The 22,505-nt window shown below is 38.0% G+C and overlaps 1 protein-coding gene across 5 annotated transcripts in view; it reads right to left on the reverse strand.

Moving 5' to 3' along the window:
• The window catches only part of MAPKAP1 (MAPK associated protein 1), a 108,843-nt gene that overhangs the window by 46,471 nt on the left and 39,867 nt on the right, over positions 1-22,505 (reverse strand). For all 5 annotated transcript variants that reach the window (XM_030000267.2, XM_030000270.2, XM_030000265.2 and 2 more), the window contains 3 exons: positions 14,844-15,016; positions 9,412-9,588; positions 968-1,077 (listed from right to left, as the gene is read on the reverse strand). In XM_030000267.2, coding sequence (XP_029856127.1) covers positions 968-1,077; positions 9,412-9,588; positions 14,844-15,016 — 460 coding nt within the window. The remainder of the gene's footprint in view (positions 1-967; positions 1,078-9,411; positions 9,589-14,843; positions 15,017-22,505) is intronic.

The following is a 22,505-nucleotide window of genomic DNA, read 5'->3' on the forward strand; positions in this document are numbered from 1 at the left end:
CATTTTTTACAGCTCTTATCGTTCCCTTGGAATATGGCCTTGAGACAGCTCATCCATGTCCTTCACTGTGTTATCTCTTCTAACTTTTATTAAAACTTCAGCTCTCATCTGAAGATAGCTAATTAAATCCATGACAGATTATACACTCGTTTAAAAACTGCACTGAACTACTTTTTCTAAAGAGAACAGGGTTTATTTTCTTTTCCCATAGTTAAAACTAAGGGTATATAAGGAGGTTTCATTCATTTACAAAGACAAGATCCTTATCTTTACCTAGTATATAGATAGGTTTATATTAAAGTTCCTTTGTTGCGTGACAAGACTCGGTGCAATTTCTCACAGTAATTATTTCCTTGTTGCTGGAAAGATCTCTCAGCCTTATACTTTTGAAATATATATACTAACGTATATGTGAATGCACATTTACACCCTGGAAAAGCATTGCTCTAAAATATAAATGCAAGTACTATAAATTTTCTTTTTTTAAACGTTGATATGTCTTAACTATAAAAGTACTATTTTGACAACATTGCAGAAAGTAAATTTTTCTTTTTCACTACAAGTAACGATGAATCCTTTAAATTATTTAAAATCATACTAAGTATCATTTTCTTACATAAATTAAAAGTGTACAAATTCTATCAAGGACTGGTCTTACTGTACTTCCACCCATCATCTCAAATTACCACTAGCTGGACTTGAATGCAAATGGCTTTGTTATCATAAATAAATATTTGCAGTAATGGATATACTGCTCTGCAGCAAACATTATGCAGCTCCTCCACTGTCTGCTTTTTGCCAGTATCTAGAACACAAACCTGTGCACAGAACTGCTTCTGAGTGGTGCTGAAAATCACAATACCCACTGAAAAAAAAATTGAGCATCTTTCACAACAGTTAAAAAGAGATATAAAATATGCTCATGGAAAAACACCCTACCCTTCAGAAAATACGATAAATAACCCACCTGAGCCTCTCTGTGATCCCTTCCTTCTCTTTAAGGCCTTTTGTAAGATATCCTTCATGGTGACCTTCATACTGTCCACCTGAATAAGTGAGAATCCATGAGCAGCATTTCTGCAAGACAGATGCACATGCATTTTTACAAAATAATCATCATCAGGCAGCTCACTGCAATTTTCCTTAGTTTCAAGCAAAGGACTTGTTAGGCACAACAATTAACAAAGTTGTGCTGTAAAAGTAAGTTAAAAGGAGAAACTGAGCAAACTCCCTTAGGCAGAGACAAAAATGGATTGAGATTCAAGGTGTGTAAGGATTTTCCTAATTTATCTTTATTTTTGATCAATTTGTGTTCATCATTAAAAAAGAAAAATGAGCAAATGTACCTGCGGAGCTCCTCAACTACTCATTATTAAGTATCTGCTAGGTGTTTCACAGTGCATACAAGAGAAACAGTTTGCAATGTCATTTTCATACGTGTCCCGATGGCAGATGTAACAAATCATTAAGGAGAAGTGGAAGAACAACACTCAGAAATAACAGCAGCTTTTCAGCACTGTTCAGGTATAGCATTATTTCAAACGTAAGTAACGTGCTTTCTTTGGACACGTTTTTGTGACCATCATGGCACAAGATCTCCCAGAAAGGTTTCCGACAGCAGGGTACGTGTTCTGGCCATTGCCTGCTGGAGAGCCCACATTTGGGGGAAACACCGCAAACAGCAGGGGGGTGGTTACGGAAGGTACCGCCAGGCAAATACTGAAAGTGCCATCACTGGGGAAGCAGAGGAGATGACAGTATAATAGAAGAGATACTGGATTAATATATCAGCAAATTTTGCCCCTTAGACCTTGCAGTCAATCTCTGCTCATGTCAGTAGATGTCACTGCAGACAGTTAGCACAGAAATTTGAGAGCTGCTAGGCACCCACAGGGAGAGATTTGCACTGCATGGAAAAAACTGTTTTGCAAAGCTATTTAGACAGGAGGAGGAGCCTTGTATCTGGCAACTAGGAATTTTAATCAGGGAGTAGAGCTCTATATGAATATCACAGCTGGAATATTTTTGAAAGCAATTGGCAGTGAAAAGCAATCCAAGCAACACAATTACATCATTAAAAACAAGACCATATTACACGTCACTTTAAGACACAAACACTGGGAATACAAGTTTGAGTTCGGATCACTTCAGACGTGGCATCCCCAGCCCAGATGACTAAATGACATCTTCAAGTCCTCACCACACAGTAACGCTTCCTCCTGGCCACTGGCTGCAGCGCAGACCCGGTGGCCAGCGAACTCCCTACCTGGGCATGCACTGGCCACCGGCTTGCGGTCCTGCAGCTCGCTCGCGCTCTTCTCGTGCCTGTCGGCACGGCAAGCACGCGCTGTCCCCTTTTACCCCGCTCACAGCACAGAGCTACCTTATTTACCCCAGTTAAGCTTTTTGGCTCAACATCATCTGCCAAGAGTGGCTGGAACAGGGTGAAGAGACAGTCAAGAAATCCACAATGGGTGGTCATTTTTGCATTACAAAAAATAAAAAAGCCTGCCACACTGTAAGTAAGGTATCAGACGGGTCTGTTTTCAGAGCATCCCCCAGCTCCTTGGGCAGCTCAGCCCCGGGCTCCTCGCCCCATGGCAGACAGTCCCACAAGTCAATGGAATAAAACGGCATTTCCTTCTCGTCAGTTGCAAGTTAGTCTCATCTGAATTTCATTCTCAATTCCCTTTGTTCCTGGCAAAATGAAACTGCCTAAAAGCCCCAAATTTATGTTCTCTAGACCATTTATTATTTATAACTCTATCTTACTCGTCTTCAAATATTCCCAACCTTTTCACGCATCTACTTTTTCCCTCTTTATTTCTGCCATGTGTTTAATACCGAAGGAGCAGAACTGAGCCCACTACTCCACATGAGGGAGTACCATCCATGTCTGCAGTGGTGAGATTGCCATCCTCAGTACAGCCCAAGGATTCAGGGGGTTTGACTAATGCCATACAGCGATCAGAGACCTTCCTAAACTCTTTACTGATGAGCAAACCTTCCCTTAAGCTGCTACGGAGCCCTGCAACATGCACGAGCACCACACAACATCTTGCCTTTGCCCAGCAGCTTCCCGGTCGTCCACCTTCCTTGCTGAAGTCATTACAGCTCTAGTCTGAACTGACCTGCTGAGCTAAATTTACTAGATTTTTTAAAGCAAAAAACCTCTTCTACAATTATACTATAATTACAAAAAGGAAACTACCTTTGTGCTTTTATTTAAATGACACAACATTTGTCAATGAAGCGCTAAAGAAAAGCCTTGCACACTGGACCCAACCATCAGAACACCGATTCAAAAGACATCTGGTGCCTTCAGGTAATTCATATAATGCTCTGCAATATGGAAAGAAGGTTTCCAGAGAACTGCAACCAAAATACAGGAAAATAAATTAAAATACTGCAGAAAAAAAACCCAACAGCAAAGGTGAGGAAAGTCTTCCAAAAGCTTCTATGGCCAAAACGACTGCAGTCACAATTTTTTTTTTTTTTTCCTTCAGTACAAAATGTTTTTCAAATGTGTTTTCCCACAAACAAAGCCAGGCTGCAGCCCGGATCAGCCCCGCTTCCCGCTGGGCAGGAAGCAACCGACAGCAACCGACCATGGCTGACCCAGCTCGGGGCTGCTCCTACCAACATGTATCTGGAACCTCCCGAAAATGGAAGATTGTCTTTTGATTCCTGACACTTCAGCTGCTAAAGAGCACATGCTGCTGTTGATCCCGCTCGCGTTTCAGGCCATCCCGACTTGGTCGATTCTTCCTATTGAGCAGCTGGCCTGAGAACTGTCAGACTAATTTTCCTGACACTCTATTACTAACTCATGCCTGAGCCACGGCCATTCTTTGCCTCAGAAGCTGGATCTCATCCCAGAACAATCTTTAAAAGTTTATTTTACTGATCAAAGCAAAATAAGAAAAAGCTCTGTGTTTTACTATATTTAGTGTGCTATCCAGTACACGAGACTTTGGCAAGAGCAGTGAAATGTAAAGTGCACCCCGCATTTGTAAACTTTTGGATATTTGCTCTGGAACAGAGCCAGCGGGTCTGAAACGTCTGTCCCAGTTCAGACGCGTGATTCTCCCCTTCCTTTGCTCCGGCTCACTAAGCGTGCAGTGCTGTTTTTCTCTAACAATACAGCGCAGAACCTCAGTAACGACATTTTAGCACTCAGCAAACCCACAAATCTGGGCCGAGAGCAGATTTAAGCCCAGACCAAAGAGATTCTGCTGTCATCCTGGGGTCAGGCCAGCGTGTCAGAGCACATCTCCTGCACCGCAGAGGAGGAGAAGCCCCGCGCCGGCCCCGGTGCGCTGGAGCGCTGTCAAACAGGCAGGGAGTCTTGGAGCCACCCTCCGCACTGGATCGCCTAAAACATCATCAATCTGCTGCAACCCGCCTTTATGTGAAAATAGCACAGCGAGGCTCTTCTGGAAGAAATACACACCCCAGCTCACCTTGCCAGCTTCCCGGTTATGCTCTGCATTGATAATGTGCACGGACTGTCCTCGCTCAACCTAATTCCAGCATATCCTTAATTACGATTATAAATTACACGTTTTAGCTTACTCTGCTAACGTGTGATACCTTTATTTTAAGTCAACACACTAGAAAACGGGAAAGACAAGAAGATGCTATTCAATCAATTAAAACTGCTGCTTACAAATTGGAAGCCAAAGAAATTCCTTAGCTTGTATTTTCTGTCACTTTGCAAAAACATACCTGGGTGACAAGGTTAAATCAAGCAAAGGAAATCCCTGGCACTTATCATCCACAGGCATTACTGATAAATTGTGCAGTGGAGGAATAAAGGATTACCTTCTGTATTTTTTCATTACACTTTTCTTTTGTTACAGAATACATAAATCCATTGTGGCACAATGTAATATGTATCATCGTGCTACACCTGTGGACGTTTCATAACGGCTGCCATGTCTGTGCAGTCAGGAATGATAAGTGAACCACCCGTGAATGTTAATGATAGTGATCATTCTGCGGTAACTTGGCTTTCCATCTTCTTTTACAGCCTCAGTGCTGGAGCCAGGGTGGCAAGGTTCAGAAGAGGAAAAAGAAAACAACAGAAGAGGCAAGAGCTTCGGCAGGCTGACGCCGGGGTGTTGCCTGGGGGGGGAAGATGCTCAGAGGCAGTGTGGAAACGGGCAGTGTCCTCTCCATGGGCTCTGTTTGTGCAACAAAATAAAAACCGAACACTTTAAGGACAAAAGGCTTCTGTTCTGAATGAGAAACAAACTTTTCCAAAAGCCGCCTTTCCAATCCGGAGCAATTTTTTTAAAATTTATTTTCAATTTATTTTTTTTTAACACTCAAATGGAATTTATAGCACTTAAAGCTTGCTGCAAAAAATGGTTGGCATGGTTGAAAGTGTCTGTGAATGACCAAGAACGGTTTCCACTTGATCAGCACAAAGTCAAGTTAAGACTAAAAACCCCAGTTGACGCAATGTACTTAACTTAAGCTAGGTAATTTTTAAGACAAGTACACAGTGATATGAACCAGAATAACTATGCCAGCCACAATTTTTATTCTGAGCTCTAAATAATGTTGCTTTTGTTCATCTCAGGTTAGCCTTGGATAACTCTGTGCTCTTGAGTTTAATTGGCTATATTTTGACACTACTATAAGCTATCATTAGACACCCAACAAGTCAGCTTCCTGCTCTGACTCCTTACTTGGTGTCCTACCCCTCCCTATTCACTATCCTGGGAGCCTACCTTCTGAACTTTGGCACCTACATTAACTCTCTTGAATTTGCATTTTATGAATATTCTAAAAGATACTGTGTAAATTACCTACATCCATGTAAAAACTGGTAACAGGCCTTCTGGGGAGTGCTTCTGTAATCTAAGTAAAAAACACATTTCAAAGCTCTGAATTGAATTCATAAGTGTATTATGAAAGCCTGATATTTAAAAAATGTTTCAAACCTTAATCTATCAGGTATAGCAGAGGTGCTGCTTTGAAAAGCACATATATAATAGTCAAAGCAATTTAAACATAATATCAAAACAGAAAAAAGGTGCTACAGAGCAGAGGAACTGTATGCCAAATTTAATCTGTGTGCCAACTGGCAGCTGAGCTACAACTCCTAGAAACACCATTAGATCGAGTATGTCAAGTTGCGATAATAAAATTTCCAAGGGAAAAAGCCCTAATGATAGTACAGCCTTACTTTAAGCTACCTTTGCTCAGAGTCTTTCAGGTATTACTTCATCATCTCAAGAAGTCTGCATTTACATGAATGCAGCGCTTTGTTTGACTCCTCCTGACAAATCATACTCGACATCAAAGAGGGCTGTTTGCGAATGCCGTGTTTGACATTGGACAAAGTACTGCTTTCCACAACAGACATTTTCCAAAAACATAACTCGCTAGACTAATGGGCAGTTAGAAGCCAGAATGACTGCCCTCCGTCTTCTCCTTGTGTAACTTTGCCAGAGTCCTTGGAACTTGCCAAATTCGGTCATGCCTGCTTAGCTTGCTCGACTGATTGTGCCAGAAAAGAAAATAAGACACAGATGTATTTGAGCTCTTTGAGATGCCAGTAAGAGAGACAGCTAATGGCTTCATTTCGACCCTCCCCTACCAGCTGGGCACAGGTGGGGGGATAATGAGGTCCCTCTCCCTAATCAAACTCAATTATTTACTACTCTATATAGCCACAAAGACATTCACATTCAGCTCAGAATATAAAATGCACTGTGGGCTACTTCCAACCACCGCCACTGGGTATTTATAACTAACTCAAGTGGCTAAGAGTTTGCCTTGGCAGGAGTTTAAGTGTATAAAGTTCTGCAAACTGTTTCTGCTCAAACATGTCCTGCTGAAACGGGGTCCCTGGCGAGGTTCCATAACTGTCAGCTCGGTAACTGCACAACATCTGAAAATATATCCAAGATGCAGGATGGGTGAAATCTGAAATAAAACACCATGCTTCAACATGAAGCTTCTCAGAGGCATCAACTTTTTTTAACAGTGATTCAATATTAATAAACATTACAAGTCACAAGCCTGACACAGCAGCAGCTGAAATACTTCAGCATGAAGAGGAAAAAAAGAGATGCAAAATATAAAAACACAATTACATGCACTAGTAGAACAACAAGGAAGGAAGAAGATGTAGAATTTACAACAAATCCCTACAAAAATAAGACAGCACACACACTTAAACTCACAGAATTAACAATCTTTTGATCAAGTGATGATCAAGTATTGTCTATTCTAGGGGACACATTAAAAATTCTAATTTAACTCTATTTACAAATAACTACTTACACAGGAAGTACAAGCAATTTCGAATTAATATGTGCTCTCAGAAAAGCACTACTTCTTATGATGCAGTTCTCCTATTTCTAATCAGCCAGGATCCTGCTGAGATCTCTGGGCTCCACACGGGAACACTGGTTCCACCTCCTCCGACCTAACGTCCAAAATCTGAGACCAGATTTGTTCATTGCATTTAAAACACCAATCCCTATTTATGTACTGAGTACAGGCAACAGGAGTTTAGGTAGGAGGCAGTTGAGAAAGAAAGGGGACTTTTTCCAGATGAGAAATTATCAACAATCTAGAATCTTCTTAACTGGTCTACCTGCAATAAACGCTTGTGATCCTTTATGATTGCATGGAATTAGAATAGAATTTTCTATATGCCTGCTGGTATTTTTCTGGGGATACTGAAAATGCAGGATTATCTTGAAAATAAAACAACCATAGAATCATAAAATTTAAAAAATCAAATTCATGGCAATAGCATTGACTCTAGAGAAATGCATGCAGGTGAAAGAGATATTCCCTCTTTCAGATAAAACACACAGCATTCTTCAGTCAGGTGGAAGGCACTAAATATTCTGCAATTCCACAGGCAGAAAAGTCAGTTGCCTGGCTCAACTGCGTGACTGTAACCTGCATAAACCAAAAATGGACCTTGTAAAAGGACTGGCGAGACTGCTTCATTTCCTCCCTGTATCAGCTTCCACATGACTGCATCCAGTTCAGCACAGCTGAATATGTTTACCTTGAACAACTTATTTGTAAATACTGTGGACAGAATATTTTATTTTCCAGTGACCTAATGCAGTGGAATAAAGTGAATGGGCCTTTGGGAAACACACGTGGAATTTCTGAAAATTTCTTTCAGTAGGATGCTTTAGAACATCTCCAAGAAACACAGTACACAATAAAGAATATAAAAGTGTAATTAAAGAGGTCGGAATTTTTTTTTAAATGTCTGATTATTCAAAACTGGAAGCAGCTGTATGGCTATGAAATGTAAGTAATCCTTTATAAATTAAAAAATGCCCAATAACCAAGAAAACCCTATTAGAATTTCCATTTCAAGAGATCCAAACATGAAATATTTTTCCCAAGTAAGAACTGACTTATGCTAATAGTATTTTGTTACAGTAATTAAGGCCTTCTGATGGTATAAAAGATTTTTCAGTCACAAGTAACGAAAAAGAAAAGGGATCAAGCACAGTATATATCACTCAAACACTAATTCACTGACAATGATATAGCAAATTCTTCCTGAGCTACAAACCTGACAGCTTCACGTTTCAGTGGCGGATGGGGTCTTCCTCTTCAAAATTCTTCTGGACTTTAGATTGGCGTGTCCAGTCCTATTCTAACTGGCATGCTTATTTGCTGGTCACTTCTCTCCTCAATCTCTGCATTGTTATTAATACACCCTGCAACTATTTGTATTTAAATTTATTTGCTTTTCAGTCCACTGACCAGTCTTAAAATGCAAGTTTACTACTTTGTCTGTCAGGCTTTGAAAGAAGATTTTGCAGTCTCTCGTATGTGGAATACCTAAACACCATGAGTACACTTTTTTTTTCCTGCTAAAATTCAATACACCTTCCCAAAATAATTAAAAAGTCACTAGCAAGATCAGTTCTTAATACCTGTTGAAAAGGGCTCGGGATATCCAACACGAATAACTTTATGATTTTAACTCTCTGAAGCTACTATATACATTATTTCATTTATTATTCAGAACATATTTTTCATAAATAAGCAGCATGGCTGGAGAAAAATTAAGATTATGAGCTCAGACTTTGTGTAAATTCCAAATATTTACTAGCGGGAGTGCAACAGTTCAATGTTCTCCACTAATCATATAAAGAAGGGCTTATTTTCTTCTCTGTAGTTTTAGACTTACAATGATGGGCTCACCCAAGCTGCTGCCAGCAGCATTTACTTTCCTACCTGCCTCATGACAAGCCGCAGAGCAGGGCATCGTCTGCAGAGAACCGCGAATACACACGCCCCCTGAACTTCACTAAATTCAGATGAAGAAAACTAGAGAGGAAAAAAGACGCGGAGGTGGCATGGACACCCAGATGTTTCCCAGTGACTGAGAAAGTTAGCATCCATACTCACATGCGCACAAAGAGCGACTGTTTTGCTGCCAGGCCGGGAGAAGAGTACTTTTCAACCAGCGCCAGAGTGCTGAAGCCAAACTTGTGAATGGGCTCATTGGAATCCAAGGGTGGAAAATCTGTGTCAACCTCACCGTCATCCTCAGCAATATGGAGACAGTAGGCATTGACGTTGTCGCTGAAACAAAGACAAACCAAGTTTATTCAGGAGGGAAGCTAGACAACCAATTCAGTTCAGTCAATCAATACCAGTCACTAAATGCTGTAGAAAACAAATCAGCAGACACACCTATTACAGGATTAATATACTTAAAAGCCGCTGATGGCATACATATAAATATGTCCCAACAAAGTTCCAACATATCTTGCTACCACAACTATGTGGTAATTCAAAAAAACCCCCAAAACCTCAGAGTAAAGCAGTGAGTCTTACTTCATCATTAACTGAACTGCAAGCAAAATACTGACCGTGATTAAAATACACTAAAGTCTATAAAAGTTCATGACTTCATAAAGCTGGAAGTAGTATTTCTTCATTTGTGAAAATTGATTTATTTTACAGATAAAGACCATTACATTTTAGAATTAAAGACAAACCAGCAGTGTCTGTCTGTCTTTCATAGATGAAGCAACTGTGAAAGTTTACTGAATGGAGGCTTGAAAAGCAGAAAATGCTCTCAGGCAGGTGAACAGTGTAATGAACTACAGGAAGAGTAAAAAGTCTGTTCAACACAGTAGCAATGATTAGTAGAAAAGCTACCTTTTCTAAATATCTAAAAAGTCCAGTCACTAAAAGCAGTTAAAAATTAGTACAGACTAACAAGCAGGACTAAGTGACACAGAAAGTTTTAAACAGATACAGTGTGAAGAAAATATGAGAGAAAAATTTAAGCCTCTTTCTTTCCACATATGAAAGCCCATAGGGAAATAGTTATCTATATATACCAAACAGGTATTAATCACATCTTCCTAATATTAAAATCCATTTCAAATGTTAGTATTGAAATTATTGACCTGAAAATAAGTATTCTTTCTTATTGTAAATCCACCAGCATTCAGGCATTTTCCACAGCCATGAAGTATAGCTTGAATATTCACATGGCAGTGTGTTTCTAAACTCTGCAGTTTAAATTTGGAGTTTTAATTGCATGATTGATGCTTAAATTAATTAATTGCAAAGTGTATGCTAATTGTTTAATTGGTCGCTTGATCTATATAGATCATTTTTTGAATTAAATGAGTTGATTTACAAAGTTTATTGATTGGATGTGACAATGAATTATTTCACTGACTACCTGATTTGCAATTTTCTCAATTAATTCACAAACCTTTGGTTGCAACTGTGCTTTACTGAGAGTGCTTAGTCCAGGTGATCTATATGCACCTTGCCATGACTAAGACATTTATTATATAAAACAGGTAATAATGATGCATTACTATTAACATAAGCTGTAAATTTGCTAACAAAAAGGTAATCCAGCGATGTTTGTCACTATGAATTTTGAAAATTCTGCAATACTATTAAAGAAACTTTCATGAGCCTCTGGACTATTATAAAGAACTGGAACATTGCTGTAGAATTAATTTTTAACTTCTTCAAGAGCGCTTAAGTAACTTTTAGGGGAACTGGTGAAAGGTAGCGCTGGGAAGAGAATTCCTACAGCACCAGGGCTCTGACAACCAGAGAAAGCCTACAGCTGGGAGGTTGTGTGGTTTGCATGGTTGCCAGGCTTTTTAGGAGCAAGCTAAACAAAAAGGCTGCAAATAATATAGATACAGCTGATCCTGCTTATGTAATGAGAAAGACCTGGCATGGTTTTTGGGTCCTTCTCTTATTCTATTTAGATTTCTGCGAATACGGACACCAAGCTCTGCATGCTCATTCTGTCCAGTTCAACGTAACTCAAAAGTCACCCCACGCTATGAGACTTTCCAGTCTGACCAGTCACCCAATGCCCATCTTCCCACAGCTGTGGTCTGTGCCATACACTGCTGATTTTCTAACCTATTTGTTTGACAGAATTCTTCTGTGTGTGCACTTAAAGCTCCGTATAAATAAAGTTAACATTTTCATTTGGTACTTGATACATTTGCATAATTCTCATTAAAGCTAGAGGAACATACAGACATGCAGGCAATAGAACAAATTCAGTGCGGTCTCAAAGCAATCCAAGTGCCAAAAAAAGGTGGTGGTGACAGCAACTTATCTTCCATCAATTATACTGAAAATACACAATGTCGGTTGAATCCCATAAATTAAAGGGGTTACAAATGTCTTCAAACATGGAGTGGGTTCCTGAACATTAACACAGATTAAGTCACAATCTGTTGAAAAAACATGTCCAACAGGTAAAACTGTTCTGCATTTTGAACCTCCACCAGGATGAGATCAAAGTCCTGAACTTTAGGCTTCAAATTACAAGGTTCAAAGTCTTGAGAATCCGAGTTTGCTATGGACAGAATATAAAAGTTAAGTACAACAACTGACAGATGTAGTAGCATTCTTAACTTCTAAAAATAGCAAGTTTATTTGAATTTTGCATCTCACTATTAACTTATTCCTAGAAAGGGATTTTGTTTATTTTTTCAGGCAGAATCATTACAGCACATCTGTCAGTGGTTGGCAAGAGAAGGGTCCACTGGGTTATGACCAAAGTTCAGATGTAAGAGGCCAGGAACAGGGCTGCTAACACTGTCAGTGGTTCCTCTTATCAATACACTGAATAGAGACAAATATAATACAATTATAATAAAAAAGGCAGCCTAACAGAATACAAAATGTTCTCAGAGCTGTCAACTAGTACTCACTCACTTCAGACTCTTACATCTACCTTTTAGGAAAAAGAATTAGGCAGTAATATATTTTTTTCCTAAAGACAGAGGGGTTGTTTCTCCTAATTACAAAGTCTACAACCTCCTTATTATTCTCAAGTTGTGTTACTAGTAGGTATATTTGTCATTCTGCATGCGTTGCATATCAGATTTGAAGCATTCTCTTGTATGTCTTTTAGTGCAGTGTCACAATGATACCAATTTTTTCTTTTTATACTCTAAACTGATTATATCAGGAACAAACAGCAAATGTAGAACGTGCAACCTACACAAGCTCTTTCCTTATTTGGAAATGATGAGAATTAGTTTACAGTTAAATCAATCCTTGCTACAGGACTGGCAGTCAGCAATGCTACAAAAACATGATGGAGACATGAGAAATAATTAACAACTACACAAGAAAACAAACTTCTTGGAATCTGGAGGCTCTGCCCCTTCCTCTTAAGCATTTCTACCCAGGTTCTCAATTGCTGCTGTTAGACTGTTGTTGGGAACTCATGCCTCCATTATTTATTTTATTATTTCTGTCCTGAGATTTGATTACATTAGACAGCCTCCTTGGTCACGATCACTCTTTGACACATCATAACATCTTATCCTTCAAGGCAAAGAGTGAAATTCATTTCCTTCCACTGCTGATTTTTGCTGTGGGCAATGATGTTTCATGGAATACCTCTACTCACGGGTGTTGTTCCATTTGAGATGTGCGGTGCTCCTGAAAAATATACATGTGTCCAAAGATTGACATTAGTGGTGTCTTACTAAAAAATAAGCTAATCATACACAAAGGACACTTTTTTGAACTTATGATATAACAAACAGAAATTAATAAAAGCAAATGAAATGGCACCATCTGCAAATAATTTTATATTTCTTCTTCAGTGTAAAAAAATGACAAATCAAACTGAAGTGTTTAACCTCTGAAACATCTCATATGTCTGTTGAGAAGAGCTAAGGGAAATCCTATATCCAAGGCAACAATATCCATGAAAATGTTTTCAAGAGGGGCTGCTTTTCTGTGTTGCTGCATATCTACTGAACAGAAATCAACTAATCCTAAAAAAGGGCAGTTTAAGGGACCTCTCGGCACCTGCCTTTCCCCCTTACAACTGCGCTACAACAGAAGAGAAGACTATTGAGTCTGCAAATACTTCTGAAAAATGCTGGAAGAGCAAACTGTAAAATTCAGTACCAAAGAACCCCAAACAAACATTCATCAAATATTCCAGGAACAACAACAAAGAGAAAATTGGCTCATACAGAAAAAACCCAAACAAAACTGTTAACCTTCTTTGCACCAGGAAAGTCACCCGCTAGAATCTGTTACTAGTAACTCTATAATAAACCATTTTAAGTTCTTATTTTATGTTCTGTGACCCAGCAAAAACTGAAGTATTTTACAGAACTGTTTTAAAACCAAAGTTACTCAGATGAGTGGCTCTGAAGTACCTGTTTTATGTACCTTATGTCACCTACCATGATAAAGTAACGGCTCTTACTAAACAACACTAGTTCTCCAGCACAGCAAATCCAATCCATTATTTAGTCACAGAAATCTTAGGGGCAGAATTCTTTCACAATGAAGACGTAAGCAATGATTACCAAAGATACTGAAAAACCCATTGATTAACCGAAGCTAAAATTTTTGAGGACAAGACAGATATTGCTCTTTACAGCAAAGAGCCAATGTGACTGAGGTCAAAGTCTTGTAGAAATTATAAAACGCTGCATGATAGAGGTTTTTTTAATTGAAGAACGCAGTTTTATTCACAATTTCGAAGAAAGATGGTATTTATTTTCTTTTCTGGAACCTTATTTGCATATCTTTATGTTAGTGATATCTCCAGGATGATAACCTGGAGAGGAAAGCACCTTTAGCCTGTATACCTGTCAATTCTTAGAAAACCAGAAACATTTTAACATGTGTATAATGAATTAAAGTCTTTATGTCAGCAAAATGACAGCAGAAAGCAAGTAAGTGGTAATGCTGAAGTTCTATGGCAGAATTCTGACTTGTTTTCAGGTGTACTCACTATGGCTAAAAGCTGTTCTATGGTTTCAGGAGAACACTAACAGTACTTCCAAGACACACTGTCACCCAGTACAGCAACTCCTCTCTCCATGAATCTGTAGGAGGAACCGGTACCGCGCAGACAAAACAGAGTCAGGATCTGGGTACCTTCTCTCGGGACAAACAAGAGAAGGAGTTACAGATGAGTTCTGGATTTTACGTGACACCCTTGTGAACTTAGCCATTAAGAACACTACCAAAATATAGATGGGATATAAAATAAAAAACGTCTCCGTGATACCAAAAGAGATAAGATTTATATTATTTTTACATAGAGCATTTTGAAATTATGATTCATTTACAGATTCATGGTTTCATATGCTTATCGTTATACAGTACCCAGTAGTTTAATTGAAAGAGAAATGGATATAGATGCACGTGTACTGCTCAAAAGGAAATACTGATAAATGTGTAGGTGGTTTCTCTAAGATTTATCTATAAAAACATTGACATGGCAATCCATTTTGTTATGCAAAAAGGCTGCAGAGGAGAAAATTAGAGATCAAGAGGTAGTAAAGAAAGAACATTACTTCAGTTTTGGTTCTCGTCCCTCACTTGTATATTGCCAGCATATTAGTCCAATCAGGTCATGCACCTTGGCATTTGCTATCGTCACAACTGTCATGGGCTGTAGTTTGTCTTGGCTTGTGTGCAGTGGGAGGTAGACATCAATTTTTTTGGTTGCCGTTGTACCAACATGACCCTGTCAAGAAAATATATTTCATTAGAATGTATTAAAAAAAAAAAAGGTATGACAGAGCTAATACAAAATCTGGTGCAGATGGGATTCTTTTCAGTAGAAAGATTAAAATACACTGCTACAACTTAAAACTGGAAGAAGCTTGAACGTTTAAATTCCAATTCTTTCACTGCTGTTTAATGTATCTGTAAAAATGATATGAAATATTTGGCAACGATTTCACAGATTTCCATAAAGAGTCTGAACTTTGCTGCAAGATCCCATGTTCTTGCAGGATCAAAAAAAAAAAAAAAAAAAAAAAAAAGGGAGGCAGGGGGGTGGGACAGGGAGGAAGAGAGAACTGACAAGCCTATCTAAAACCTCAGACTCGTTTTTCCACCAGCATTTAATACTAGCATTACCTTTGTTTCTACGTTTCTTCTTTCTTCTGTAGCTCTTTCCCACTATTTGAAAAGCTCACTTCCCTCAAGTGCAGAACTACCAACTTACCGTGCCTTATTCCTCCAGCTAGCACTCCCTCTCTGGTACCCGGGCACAGGCGAGGCATCTTCTGCGGCAGTACCAAAGCAGCCTGTCTCATCACTAGTTACTCTAGTTCTGGGACACGCCAGAACTGCCAGTGTTCCTTGCTTTTCAGCGTTCTAGTTGCCCTCCAGCTTTAGTCTGGGACCCCTCATCCTACTCCTTCCCCTGCTGCTATACAAAAAGGAGTCAAAGGAGCTCACACCTGGACCCATAATGGGATAAACCACAGGGAAACTCTGAGCATACATAAAAGGGGAGACTGGAGCCTGGCCAGCACATTCCCACAGAAAGGAGGAAAAGGAAGTGCCTACCACAGCTGGCAGTGGTCTACACACATAAATCAGAGACCTAAACTGGAATCTCAGAGATGCCAACAATTCAGAGACAGTAACTGTAAGCTCAGAGCTCAGGTCACAGCTGGCCAGACACCACATCCAAGGGAAATCAAACCAAGTAACACAACCGAGGTAGAGAACTGTGGCAAAAATGAATGTCGATCATACGTGGAGGTTAAGATGACGTTTAAAAATAAACCTTAGGCTTGACCTTGGTTTGCCAAGAGAAAACCAATATCACACATACAACTGAGCCATTTAACTATTTTGAACTATTTGAAGACAACCAAGAAGGATTAACTAATACTGGGTTTTATTGGAACTTGCTGTATTAAAAAAAAAAAAACCAAACCCAAACTATTTGGCACTGTAGAGATTAGCAATTAAATAAAACATAAAATACATAGCAACATAAAGATCTATAAAGTTTGCATTACAAGAAAAAAAAGTTTAATCTACTGTGAATAGGACTGCATTTTTAAACCAGTAATCTTTTAAGCAGACAAAAGATTGTACATCCTGATCCCCTCTTCAAAAGCACCCCTGATGTAACTATATATCTCTATCTATCTCTATACATATATGGGCCTTGAGAGAAGAAAGTACTATTTGAATTAATCACTCGGAATTCTAAGTAACAGAATAAAAGGATTCAATACTATAAATCTATAATGAGAGTATAAAACAGGGAGTTAAATGCCATGTGCTAATTTCAATATATTGTTAAAAACCATTTGATCCTTCAGTGTGATTATAAATTAGAGAAATAATAGGAATTTAAAGATTAAAGTTATTCATACTAGCATAGCTAAAAGTATTATTAAAATCCATCCAAATATAATGAATTTGTTTTTTAAGAAAGCATTTTTATAATGCAGATGCCTCCTCTTTCCATGTTTTTAAGGTAAGAAGAAATTGGGTTTACTCATTTAAAAGGAAATGTTAAATTTGTAACAGAATATGGGACATTCCTTTACCTTGTTTGGATAAGCCTTAACAAGCCTTTGGGTGTGCAAGTGTGCCTGGGACTCTGACACACCACCCATACCCATGGCCTTATCTCACCAAGGAAATCATTAACACAACAGAACTACAACTGCTAAAAAAATAAGGGGTTTTGTATTCTTTCTTTCTCCTCTTGCTTTCCTACTTACAGGACTTAAGGAGAATTAAGCTGGCATCAGGTAATGAATCACCACTCTAAGTCTATCCCTGTCTTTGCCCAGGTGCAAACACTAACCAAGGGAATGTAGGAACATGCATGAGGCTTTGAGAATCATTTACGTTATGGTCATGACTGGAGATACCACCCAGAACGTGAGACCTGTGGTTTCAACTACATTTGCATTAGAATGAGTAAATAGCAGTTATCAAGGAAATTAATATGACTCCTTGGCATGCAAAGTTAGTTACATATTCAAATCCAAGGATGGCAGAATCGTAAGTAATGCTTAGTCTTGATAATGGAAAATCCAAGAAAAATTGACAACCAGATGCGAGAGTCGATGCCAAGGTTACAATCGATGTACACAGCATAAAACCAGAGAATGGACGAACAAGCCAAGAACTGACACTAATAATCAAAAAGACCAGACTATTCCCTTAGCCACTACTACAAGTACACACTGTTTTATAAGCTCATAATCTAATAAACACATGTATTTATAAAATAAACACATTCTAGGAACCCTGATCTTACAGCTATGACAAGTAAGATGGTAACTTCCCTGGGTCTACCTTTCACAATGCTTCTCTTTCTTCTTTGCCCTACACTGTGCTGTTGCTTTGTGTTTGTTGTTTTTTAAAACAAACTTTTCTTTGTTCTTCCCCATCTCTATATCTCCTCTACCTCCTCCAGCCTATTTTTACTGTCTTGCTTGTCCAAACTCCCTCCATTACCGATATTCTTCTTCTCTTACTCACAAACACTCAGCGTGAACATCAAGATGACAGGTGACCTAAACCAGGGGTAATTTGTACACTTATCAGGATTCCAACTGCTCTTTGAGCAAGCGGAACAATACCAACAGCAGCAGTACTGGGAAAATGGCTCAAAAGCATCACTATTATACTTGAAATCTTTAAAAGAGTGAAATATTTTTATTAATTAAAAGGGCTGTAAAACTGATTGCCATGAGATACTAGAGAGAGGTTGAAACCTGAGATTTGGAAGCCAGTTAAGACCTTCTATTAGTAATGAGAACATTCATTGTCATATTACATAGGAAACATTAGTATGGCCTATAAACATGTGGGTCAAGGCTTAGACTGATCAATCACCAAGTCAAAGGGGTATGGAGGAAATCTCCACTGTTTATTGCAAATTGATGATATTTGTTCTGAACCAGCATTAGAAATCCAAACCATCAGGTACCTGTCTACAGGATGGAATGAATCCATATCCTTAGTCTGGTCCTGCAAAATATTAATTGTGTACGAAGTCCCACAGAGCTCAATTACTTATCTGTGCAAAGCTTATTAGGTAAGGATTTGAAGGTGGTGGGACTGAATAAAAGGGATCCAATTATTAGTCTCAGTGGCCAAGAGTGAAAGACCTAGCCACACTGGATTTAACTAGTAATAACTTGTGGGTTTTGTATGGTGCTTGTAGTCTCTTCTTTAGGAGGAATCATTCAGAACCAGATTACAGACACTACTGGAAGCATAATTACTTCTTTCTCCCAACTAAAAATTGTATTCCAACTGTAAATGCTGAGGAGATCCAGAAGATAAAGTACAATTACCTATATTCAAAAAGGCAACATCAAACTTTATTAATAGATCCTGTATAAAATTCAATGGAAAATCTATTCAGGGCCAGGGGCCCTACCATTTGGAGTTTCCTTAATAGCCTCCAATAAATCTGGGAAGCATAAAGGGGCTGTTAGATTAACATTTTCCTGATCTGTCACCTGTGGCATAGTTAATTTGTCAAAAAATTCTTTTAGCTTGTCACTGGACACTGTATATTCTGACAAATGAAGTCTGGAATAAAATTGACAAAATATCTCGTTAATTTTCTAGGAAATCACAAATCTGATTCCATTAAGCTTTTATTGTTAGAAATGTTATATTCCACCAATCCTTTAAGGAAGTCAGGAGTAACTGGATACACAGAAAACATACAATAAATCATAGAAAATTTTCTTAGTATTTTTATTAATGGATTCTCTTAAGGCTACCTAGTGCTCTCCTACAGTCTGATCTTATGAAAATTTCCGTTTGCTATTTCTATAGCATTTTCATCTCCCTCAAAGCAGAGATCATGTTTCATCATCTGCAATTCATTGGAGGAAACATGGCGCTGTGCAGTGTACACAGGCTTGAAGAGGCAAAAAACCAGGGATACTATTTCCCAAATTATTGCTAATGTGGTCTGCACATAAACTAATCACTTAATTTCTTTGTATTTCTGTTTTCTCTATCACTGTCGTCACAATTCTTGGTGGTTGGCACATTGCAGTTCTTTGGCACATTTACAGCTATTCTTTTCTGCTGCTGTTCCAAGAGCTGCACAGAATTATGTCCGTTATTTGACATTGCTGAGAAGTACAGCCTCCTGAACTCACAAACTTTCTGCTTTCTATTTTTATAATTTAAATTAAGCAGATCAATGTATATTTATGCACTTTGATAATAAGCAGCGGCTAAGCTTAGGCAAGTTATTCCCATTAATAAACAAATATCTTCTGAAAGAATAACTTGGTATCTAAGACTACTGCTCCTGTGAATCCATGCTTCTCGTGTTGTCTAAAATGAAGACAGCCACAAAATAGTACAGTAATATTTGCTGATATATAGTAACAGTAGTTGGGCTAATTACAAGAACATAAGTAGCACCACATACATATGTTGCCGGTACTTCTAGACATAAGAGTATGAGTGAAGGATATGACAGGCAACTCAAATGATGAATTTTCATGGATTTTCTAGGATTATATTTGCGAGCTGTGGTGTTTAATTATATAAATACTGGTTACTACAACTATGACAGGAAAACTGCACATAGAATGATCTTCATTGGCTACATATAATTTTAGAAATATCTGTATCATTAAGTAATGTTCTGCAATAAAATGAATATGCTTTAAATATAAACACAGTATGTTAAATTAAAAAAGAAAAAATACATATTTAAACTCTATCCATTCTTTCAACACAAGAAGTCTCTCTAAGATTTAAAACCAACTTTTAATCAAAGTCCATGAGAAAATACATACATCCCTCCAATACCAGATGATGTATATGTTGAATAGATTATTGTGGGGCCACTAATATTCTTCTACATGATACAGGAAGTTTGGTACAGTCTGTCCATCCCTAGGACAACTTATCCCTAAACATAGTTCTGAAGTACCTGCATAATGGGGAGCTAATGGAACAGCCATTGAGAAAAATGTGTATGCTGTATCCTTCTCACTTCTGATTTGCTTCACTGCACACCACAGCAGAAAATTAAAACAAAGTCCATAAACATTTCTTAGAGACAAGTGATTAATTTTTAACAATAATAATTTACTGCATCTTCCTGTACAATAGAGTTCTGTGACTAAATGTTATATCACTTTAAGATTAGATGTTCTAATGATATAATGCAAAGATTTTACTGAATCATTATTTAGTGGGAGTCATAAAAACCTCTTAAAATTAATCTTTCATGCACATCTAGCTTATCCAAAGTTAGCATTTAATTAGATGGCCTTGGCACGAATGAGCTTACTACTTTATTTGCTCAATCAGTATATGTCTCTTCAGTAATTATAATTAATTCAAGTCATTGACTCACCTCCCAGCAAACAATGCTAAACATTAGACAAAATGGAAACAAATGCTTATCCTTTTCCAAATGTAAAACGTCTTTTCACTTTTAAGCCCAGTGAAATGTTTTTTGGTTTAGGTGACAGGCTATTTAATATACTATGCAATCCAGCAATCACCTCCTAAACATAACTTACTCACATATGTATTTAAACAACATATAGAAAATACACGAAGGGGAAAAAATTGAAATATATTAACTCAGCATTTACAACACAAACAAAAGTTCTAACAGATTAGAGCACAGATGTTTATGGCAATATGAAGGACTATATTTTTCTAAGACGACCATTGAAAAGCATCGTTCTCTAAGCTCTTGACTTAAAAAAAAAAAAATTTAGAGCAATTATTTCTTCATCCAAAATAAGTGGGAATAAAACAGTCAGTCATATTTACTCATAAGCAAAACAGCTTTTGAGGGGCTGAGTAGAAAAAGAAGGGTTATCTAAAAAAAAAAAAAAAAAAAAATTTCTTTTTAAGTTTAGATGATCAAGTATCTTAAAAGCTTTCAATAAGCATGTGGCAGAAACCCTCATACTGTAGTGCAATATAATGACACCACCGGCATATGGTTCAGAGCGAACACACTGGCAGCGAAGTAGGATGATGAACACGTTTATCAGCCTCAGTATCCGAGACCCACACTGCCCAGCAGTGAAACACAGAGCTGCAACTAGTAGGTTTTGGTGTGGTGAGTAGAACAGCATCTAACATAATATGATGGTTAAATATTTATAACATAGTCTGTTCATTTTATTTGCACAGTATTATAACAGATCTGAAGAAAATGCCTGTTCAGTTGCATATTATATTAATATTCAGAGGCGTAACGCTAAGTCTTAGTGTTCGTATGAAAACACAGGGTAGTTCTACCCCTTGTATTCTCCAACACACCATACTATACCCTACTATGGCAAAATAGGAATGATATTTATTTCATCAGGTGGTTAAGCCAGTATTGGTATTTTTCATTACTATAGCCATATGATTACTTTTGTTATTCTTAAGTCATTTATGGAAAAGTTGTCCCAGTGGCCTCACTGGCAGAATGACTCAACGCCGGCAGGTGACCTCACTATATTCACATGCCTGCCAGTCCTCACAGTTTTTCAATGAAGCTACAAAGTCGTTCCTTTCTGAGGAGTGGATTCTCCTTTGTATCATCCTAGCTTGTGCTGCAGAGTTAGCAGATCACAATGTAAAATTCCATTAACATTGTTAAATACTTAATTTATCTTATTCACACTGTCACTATTCATAAAAATTTAACCCAGTAATTTCCTGTTATACAAAGCATAACAAAGTATGAATATTTAACTACAAGGTAAATAACACACTATTATTTTTTATTCTAAATTGTTGACTTCACTTAGCATGTCTGCTTGGTATAGCACCACACTATTTTTCAATTAAAGGTCCAGATGTTTCAAAGGCTCCAGTAGGCAGCAGCAGTTATGAGAAATGCGTTATCTGCATTGCAATGATCACTACAACATCAGCTCCAGGCTGCATTAACATACTCATGTTTTATTCTAGCCCCCCTCCTAATGTACCAGTTAATTATACAACACACAGCTGAGAAACATAACCTCCAGAGCTGGACAGTTTCCTTCCACGCTTCCACCTGAACAAATTTTTAGATGCACCTCAAAACTATGATTTACATATATAACCACATAATCAAGTATCCCAAATTACTGCCTGTTCTTTCCTGGCATTCACTCCCACAACTAATAAAACTATGTAAGTCCTGAGCAATAAGACATATAATTCTTGTAACAGCATATTTCCATCATATTAACATGCATTCATTT

This window comes from Aquila chrysaetos, chromosome 24 (genome assembly GCF_900496995.4).
Source record: "Aquila chrysaetos chrysaetos chromosome 24, bAquChr1.4, whole genome shotgun sequence".
NCBI classification, from domain to species: Eukaryota; Metazoa; Chordata; class Aves; order Accipitriformes; family Accipitridae; genus Aquila; species Aquila chrysaetos.